Raw genomic sequence first — 8,622 nt, 5'->3', positions numbered from 1 at the left:
TTTCAGTATTAATTACAATTCTACCCTGTGCAAGGCCAAAGGGATGGTGAAGTACAGAGAGGTTTTTAACTTCAACTGTAGCAGTGCATTGGTTGAGCTCTGGGGTCTTACAGTTCTCAAAGCAGCCTTCGCACTGCTAGTGGTTACTTTTGCGTGGACATCTCATCCCACTCACCACTGGCGGTCCTTCTTGCATCCATAGACCCACCTAATGAACCACCACTCCCAGAAGTTTGGAGCACAGAGTGGTAGCAGAACTTGGGTCTCTTCGGCACAAAGCTCTCTCCATTCACATACTCCACAGATAACAAAAAGAGGCTACGTAAAGACAGAGATGGCCTTCTAAGACCCTATTCCATGAAGGCAACCCACCAGAAAAGAGCTGATCTAAAATCTCTTTGCCAGGCCTGTCTACAGCTTAGTCAGCATTTGGTGACAGAGGTGGGAAGGACAGGAAAAATCAGAGACCTGTGATGCATGATGGAGCTTTGGGAAGCTAAGCATGACTTGAGACAACCCTCAAGCAGCTCAGGCTTACTGACGAGATCAGATATCTCCCATGGAAGAAAAAGAGCATCTTAAAACTCTCTCATTACTCAGTAACTTAAAAATGTAACTAACTGCTAAGCAGCATATTAAAAAGGAATTAAATTTTTTTCTTTTGTAATTAAACAATAGAGAGTACTTGGGTGTCCTTTCCAAGCATAGGACTTAGATTGCTGAGTCCATTAGTGGTTTGAAGAATGCACTGTCAGTTTTCGCATCTTAAAATACTTCACTTTCTTCCAAACAATTTCAGAAGCCTGTATAAATCTCCCAGTCTTGTAAACAGTGTGAAGCATCTCCCTCTTTTGGTAGTGAGTGATGGAATGTCTTGTATGGAGTAATTAATTATTCTAACATTTGAAATAATAGTTGGACACAGAAACAAAACCAGAAAAGTATTTGGAAAAGAAAGTAGATTTAGGAAAGAAAGGATAATGAAAGAACAAAAAGAAAGGAGAAGAAATTAACATACTATGAGCATTACCTGAATTTCTGCATAGTTCTGTTTTGTCTATTAATGTAATTTAACTTCTTTGCTCCACTCTTGAGGCTTAATCATCTCTCACCAAACACACACGCTCATTAAAGTCACTGTTAAAGTAAAACAGCTGAGCATGACAGAGCTGGGAATAAGGTTTTCCCACTGCTTAGCTGAGAGAGTAATTTAAAAAAAAAAAAAAAAAAAATCAAACTCCTCATCTGTAACCCATCATTGTGTCAATATTATACGGGTTGAGATAACTGTATACTGAGACAAGCTGCTTTACAGAACTGGTAAGTGTCAGGCATTTGGGGCAGACAGACTTCAGTATGCACAAACCAAAGAGCTGTTTTCTGCTAGAATCATTTTCTGGCAGACTTCTTTCTACAGGTTAAAATTTTTTCTGAAATTACAAAGAAAAGTGTTTCTGTAACAAGCAATGCCTATAGCTGATGGAAAATTAGTATAATAAAGAAAGACCACTAAGAATACTTGGAATTAATTTAAAAAACTTCAGAAGTCTCCTACAGTTTCCACAACCAAATGAGAACACCACACTTCTGTGTATTAGTTTATTTAATTCTTTATCGCCACTAAGAGCAAGTAAATTATGTTGATACAATTGGTAAACATATACATTCGCTAGAGCCTCCCACAATCCCACAGAGCTAAGGGAAACATTAAGGGATGTTACAGGATTAATGCTTTCATTCTACAATATGGATATATGGCTTTCATACAAGTTTAAAAAAATCGAAAAGGTAACACACTGCTAGCTTACAAAATCAATATACAAACTGAAAAAAAAAGGAACAGGAAAAAGAGAGTAACCCATGAGAAGATATCATATAGCACTGGTTTAATAGATATATACAGAATTAGAAATCCATTGAACATGATATTCAGGCTTTAATTTGTTATTTTGACTTTCATTCCTTCTTTCTGTTTAACACCCAAACTGCAATTAAGATTTCTGTTTTACTTTGTTTTTTCAATCTTTTTTTCCCATTTTCCTCACTTTTTATTGGCAAAGAAAAAGCCTTTTTCTGCCTGGGCTTCTATGTTCACACCTAACTGAAGCAGTTCATCCACTTCGAAGCTTTGAACAAAGCCCTTCTGTGTACTTGGTGTGACAGAAGAGAACACCACTCTGATACTAAGTCTTATTGGCCATTTCATTGGCATGTGTTTTGCATTTTCCTTGGACACAGCTACCCTTCAACTGATAGGCTGGTAAGTGGGAAAAAAACCTAGCTCTTCATCCTATATACCACTTTTGTATCCTTGTGTAAATAACAACACAGGACAAAAAGCTCTTTCTCTTCTACTTTAGCTTGAAAACATGGCAGCGCTAGTTATGAGACACATTTTAAGTTACGGATACACTTTTATACACGTCTTTGCTTGGAGATATATATATATATATATACGCATGTATATTTAGAGAGCTGCTGTGTCTGATGCCGACACCCTCATTCGGTGGTTTCTAGCTCCAAGCTGCAGCAGCAGTAGCCTGCCTCTGCTTCAGGTCCCCTCAGCAACCACAACACACACACTCTGGATTATCACAGCCATTTCCTTCAACTGTAAAAATCTAGATGAACTACGTAATTATAATATGGGAAGTGTAATGAATGACCTAATGAGAAAAGTTAAATAATGTCTTGTTGCCAGGTAGATTAGGGTGAGGGAATTCAAACAGTGTAATTAATTGAATGAAATTGGCTATGGTAAGACAGCCCTGCAGAGGCTATCCATTTTCCTAGCATTACGTCACAGAATTCAGGGCTAAAGCTTTTGTACAGTCTTTAACTTTGAACGACCTTCTGAAACGGGAATACTTGGGAGCCTCTGTTTTATCTCATCAGTAAATTCATACATTGGACACATGCTTTCAGTTTTGTTGTGGGTTTTGTTTGTTATTGTGTTTTTTGTAAGAAAGGAATAAGTACTGCAAGTACGGTTTTTTCATAGGCAACTCATTCAAAGCGCAGGGATTTAAAGACTAGGAGATACCTACTGAGTTTTTAGCTGTCTGGGATGGCAAGACACTCCACATTTAAATGGCAAACTGCAGAAAGAGCAAAAGGATTGCACAGCCCCACCGATGAGATAATGATAGTTGAATATACTTGAATTCCCATGTTTTCCTTGAAATATCTCATTTCTGCTCAGGGCAGAGTGATGAGGCCTCAGGGCAGACTGCCATTTTTGAAGAGTAGCAGAATGGGAACAGGTCTAGGTAGGCTTGTTCATAGCAGTAGAAAACTTTGTGTGCTTTTGGATCAAAACTAAACAATGCTGAAGTCTACCCCCACTGACATATTGCTTCACCTTCCTATAAGAATTTGGGAGATCTGAAAGACTACTGTGTCATGTCAAAATGGTGTACCTCACCAATATTTTGCTTTAGAAAAGTGGCATGTTTATATTGTTAATGTTGTTGTAGTTCCTAGACTGAGGGAAAGTCAGGTTGGCTTTTGTCCCACCCTCATCACTGCCATTAGACTAAGGAAACTCAGTTCATCATATATATAAGGGGTTTCATTAAACAAATGGGAATGCTACACAGTGTTTAACTTCAGATGCTCCCTGCTAGCAGCACGGTTAGTTTCAGGGGTTTTATAGGCCTGTTTCCATAAACAGTTTCCATAAGTATTCACTTCCCCTTAGTTCATCCTAATGCTCCGTTGTTTTACTTGAATTGTCCGTTGCCACATGCCAACTGGTGAAGGATATACACCAAAGTTAAAAAAACATGTTATGTCTTCTCCTATCTACATCATCATAACTTGCACTCCTAAACCAGAAAAGACAGACATACTGTTGTCTCCTTTTGACACTGCCTCCTGTTGGACATGTTCTTTTGAGGTTGGAGTGGGACTTTACTTCTCTGTAACGTTCCACATTTGATTAGTTTTCATTAAGGCACAAATCTAGCAAAGCATAAAAACAAATGTGCCAGCCAGTAACCCTGTCTTCCCTACTCAAGGAGCACGCAAAAGAAGTTTGTATAAAATCCTCCTGACTTCATACCTGTCTCTTCTTTACAAAGTCTCCAACACTGTCTGTTGATATGTTTTATAATTATTACTCTTTAATTTTTTCTGATTTTTGTCCTTTGAAAAACAGTACAGTCCAGAATGTCATTATGGAATTAGAAGATGAGAATCAGTAAGTTACAACTCAGTATCTACCTGCATGTACAACAAATGTTTTCCCTTCCCAAAGCCTTGCCCTATAGTTTTGCTGCACTTAATGGTCTGTTAAATATGCCAGGCTGACAAGCAATGATTCTCCTTCAATACGGGCACTTCTGTCAGAGACATGACAAAGTCAGAAAATGCCACAAACCTCAAATATTGTTTTGAATGAAGATATAGACAGGCCTAACTGCTTAGAAGCATGGGTCAGCCTACTTAGAGGAAGGGAAGGGAGCTATATCCAAATTCCCCTACGTTTAAACTTGCTAGAATCCAGAGTCTGGATGCCAATTCACCCTTAGCTGATGTTCAGCAACTCACCCCTCTCTTTTCTAAGGGATTTGAGTGCTCAGAAAAAGGCTGTCATTTGGGGGATTTCGATCATCTCCCCATACCATATCATAGCTGTAGCAAATGAAGATGGAAACCACTTCTCGAGAGGGACATTCATGAAACAAGCTTCAGTTGGTTAAGCTAGCTAAGCAACACATCTATGCTAAGTCATTTTCCATTGTAACAGGATAGCACCAAGAGGGCAAAACACATATTTCATCTGAAGCAGCCGCCCCCACAGCACTGTCAGACAAGCTTGCCCTCCCAAAGGAGGGAGGGTAGCAGATTAGAAAGCAAATAAGGAGAAAATCCAGAATGACTCAAGTGGAAACTGAGCAAGATAGGGTGGGAAGAGGTTTTGTTCAGATACTTGCCTCTTGCTTTCTTGATAATGTCACTAGTGAAGAAACTGCTCTTATTAGGTACCAGGTATCTCCTTTCAGAGCTGACTTGACTGACCAATTCTATTCAGTCTTCCTCTGTTCTGCCATGAATTACTTTTATCATCTCCTTCACAGCCAGAGTTTCCACAGAATGTTTTCTGCTGGTTTCTTGGAAATTTTCTTCATTGTTTATAAACTATGACAGATACAACTCCAATTACTGTCAACAATAAGATGCCAATATAGATCCAAACATATGTGGCTGAGTAGTACAGAGGAAGTGTTCTCCTATTTCACGCCCTTTGCTACCAGGACTGCTGAGCTTTCTTCTGGTCCTAACATGGTATTTGTTTGTTTGTTTGTTTTCTGTAAACTCTCTCCATGGAGGCCCTACACCACCACAGGAACTTGACTGGCCTCCTTCAAAAACTATTAGGAATGTTCCTTTAACAAGCCAGATGGGAAGTTAATTATAAGGGCCATAAGGTGTCAGAGGAAACACAGGGGAATTTATTTTCTTCTTACTCACAGAGGTGGAAATCAGAAGTCACATCTAAGGTTTGCTAAAGAATAGTCAAACTGTTGGTCTCAGCATCACTCCCAACTCCTGCCAGCTCCCTACTATACATGGACTAGATTAACCAGTGTAAGACAATGGTGCAACAGTGTTTGCACTCAAAGCTGAACCACTTTAAGTGAACTGATGCAGCATTTAGACAGATAAACCTTTGGTGAGTGAAAAAGCTTTCTCCCTTTGCTTTCAATCAGACCTACCAATCTGTTAGCTTAGTCTGAGGCACAAGCACAGGTAGAACTGATTAGACCATGAACACCCCAAATAGCACCCAGAACCACCCGAATATGAGCTTTTATTATTTTGGATTTGGTCATTGCACATCCACCACATGTTGGGGACATTTTTAACTATACCACTGGCTCAGGTATGTCTAACAGCGTAGTCAAAGTAACAAGGACATCAACACAGACTGCAAAACACACCCAAGGAGTCTGGGAAATAATTGTGTGGCTAGTCTACCTTGAGCTATGTGCAGCCTTGGCTAGCTGGCTTCAAAGGGTTTGGGAACATCTACAGAAGGACTTGCCTCGCTGTGAGTTCAGATCAGCCATACCCTCCATATGAGAAAAAAGAGGGCAAGCTCTGCAATTGTTATAAATTTTTTGTATAGAATACAGGAGTGATGTTAGTCTGGAAGAAGACTCTCTGCTTGTCTACAAGCTAATCCCAAGAGAGCAATGTGATTTACTCAGATGAACACACCCTGCTGCAGCTTCGCTGAAGTCAGTGGGTACCCGCAGCAGTACAAGGGAGACTATTCCTCTCAAACAGCAGGCAAGCCTGCAGCCTACACAAATGACAAACCTTGCCTCTTGCTGTTGAATTTTAAGATTTAGAATTTAAAAGCAATGATTTTGAAATTAATTTGGGCACTGAAATCCCTTATGTTTCCTCTAGAAAGTCTGGTCTGCTGGTTGTTTAGTTTGTTAAAGAACCCTTCACCTAGGGACAGACCAGCCCTTTGTCAGATCTTTTTGCTACTTTGTGACTTTTGTCAGGACTTACTATCATTTAAAATAGGGAAAACTGAACAAACTTAAAACCAGCTGTTTAAAATTTTTCTTTTTTTTTTTCCCTGCAGACCATTTAAAAAAAAAAAAAGTTACAGAACTGTTTTGACAGTTTTTGCAAGGTCTTTTTGCTTATAAAAAATGGAAGAAAGCAAAAGGTACTGGTTTTATATTTCCCTTCTGCTCTACTAACACAGAAACAAAAATTAATTTAATTCCTATTGGTTTCAAGTCCCACAAATTGTCCCTTTTTTGTCAGAAATATGAACTATCTCAGGCAGCTTCCAAACAGATTTCTTTTGTTACTTCCCACTAGACATACTATTTTTCAATCAGCTATAATTAAAATCAACAGGAAGATTCCCACTGATACAAAAGGGAGTTGGGTCAGGCAGAATCACAACAATTTCAACTAGATTTCTGTGAAAAGGATATTCTCCCTTCTGGCAAAACAAACAAATAAAAGAAAGCATTTTTCAGCTTTTTATAGGTAAAACAGAGGACACTACCATCCACAGCGCTGATATGCTAAAAAATGGAAAGTTTTGCTATCATTCCACTTGGAAAAATCATTGCTAGAAAATCACGAAAAATTAGGACTCTTCTATGTTCAGCAGTTGAAAGATTTCAGAATTTTTACTGCCAACATCCAAAATATGGCCAAGGATAGGAGTGCTACTGGTTTTTACCTGGAGATGGTGGCATTTTGGAATGAACATTCACCACACATCCAAAAAAATTCTACGCCTGTAAATACTCAACAAAATGCCCCCATCCTTTCCTTAAACAAATAATTTCATACAGTTATCCAGATGTAATAAGAACTTCAGAAACAACTGCGTTTTTTTCCAGATATAAGGTCCCAATCTTAAATATAATTGCATCCAGCCAGACTCCTGTGTTCACACAGGGCACCACTGGCTTCAGCAGAGCTCCACACAGGTTCAGGTTCTGCTTGCATGGAGTAATTACCAGATTGAGACCTATGGCAAGACTTCAGAAAAAAATATTTTTAAAACCTCTACATTGTTCAATATACAATAGGCGTAATTTTCTAAATGAGTTTGGAGTCCTTATTACAGGCCTCTAAAAATTGTTGTTAGGGTTATACGTTAAAAATACTAAAGTAATAAAAAAAGTTTTTTTTTTCTGTTTGTTTGTTTGTTTCCTTCTATGGTACCATTAAGCTATAAATAATTTTAGGATAAAATGCCTAGGTATAAATGAAACTGTTAACTGATCGTGTTTGCTGATGTCCTTTTCTCACATTGCCCAAGTTGGCTCCATTAATCCAGCATCTTCTCTTGTTTCTTGCCTTCCTTTTTCTTCTTCTTGGATTCTGTCAAGATAACAATAACCATAAAAAATTAGCATCTAGCAGTCACTGCAAAAAACTTCACCCCATACGCCTGAAAGTTCCCCTTGTTTTCTCTGTGCCCGCAAGAACTAATTTTGTTTCCTCATTCTGGACAAGGAACGGGGAAAACAGAAGGAAAAGCAGCAAAAAAAGAAGCGGTCGAGGCGCTAGAGAAGATGGAAAGGAGGGGGTGCATGTCCAGTTCAGAACCCTTCCTATCTGAGCAGCTGACCCTGTTTGGCATGCAAAGCATTGTCTCAGGAACTTGCTTTGAAAATAAGAAAACAGCAGGCAGCTCCTGGAGAAACCGGGTCATGGCTCAGCGGAGAGCTGGAAGAAAGCTTTGCACACACTACCCACACACATACCCCTCCCTTGCTTCCTTTCTGTTTCATTGTTAGTCTTTGGCTTTCTCTGAATATGAGAGCAACTCCAGAGCGTGGTGAGAAAGCTCACTTGTTTCTTCAGCTTCTCCACTGCCAACCCTTCCCCTTTTGTATGGGACAAACACCTATGTACAGTTGAGAGGCAATTGAAGTTTGGCCTGGAGTCATTAGAGCACGGCCTGTCCAGCCAGCTGGTACTGATACGACAGGGAAGGGACTAGGGAGCATCTGCTTCTCTGATTAATTTGCAGTAAATAAGAGAACGGTGTGAAGGTACAAGTTTATACATTATATTACCATCTGTGGTAACTTTCACTGTGCTATAGGGTAGTGTGGTGTTCTACAG

General features: G+C 39.3%; 1 protein-coding gene across 4 annotated transcripts in view; it reads right to left on the bottom strand.

Annotated features, from left to right (window-relative positions):
* Positions 1-1,585: 1,585 nt before the first annotated feature.
* PTN (pleiotrophin) overlaps positions 1,586-8,622 on the bottom strand; it is an 80,597-nt gene continuing 73,560 nt past the window's right edge. For all 4 annotated transcript variants that reach the window (XM_030040828.1, XM_030040827.1, XM_030040825.1 and 1 more), the window contains one exon: positions 1,586-7,872. In XM_030040828.1, coding sequence (XP_029896688.1) covers positions 7,820-7,872 — 53 coding nt within the window. In that variant the 3' untranslated portion in view covers positions 1,586-7,819. The remainder of the gene's footprint in view (positions 7,873-8,622) is intronic.

This window comes from Aquila chrysaetos, chromosome 17 (genome assembly GCF_900496995.4).
Source record: "Aquila chrysaetos chrysaetos chromosome 17, bAquChr1.4, whole genome shotgun sequence".
NCBI lineage: Eukaryota > Metazoa > Chordata > Aves > Accipitriformes > Accipitridae > Aquila > Aquila chrysaetos.
This window is presented reverse-complemented; position numbering and strand designations above follow the sequence as displayed.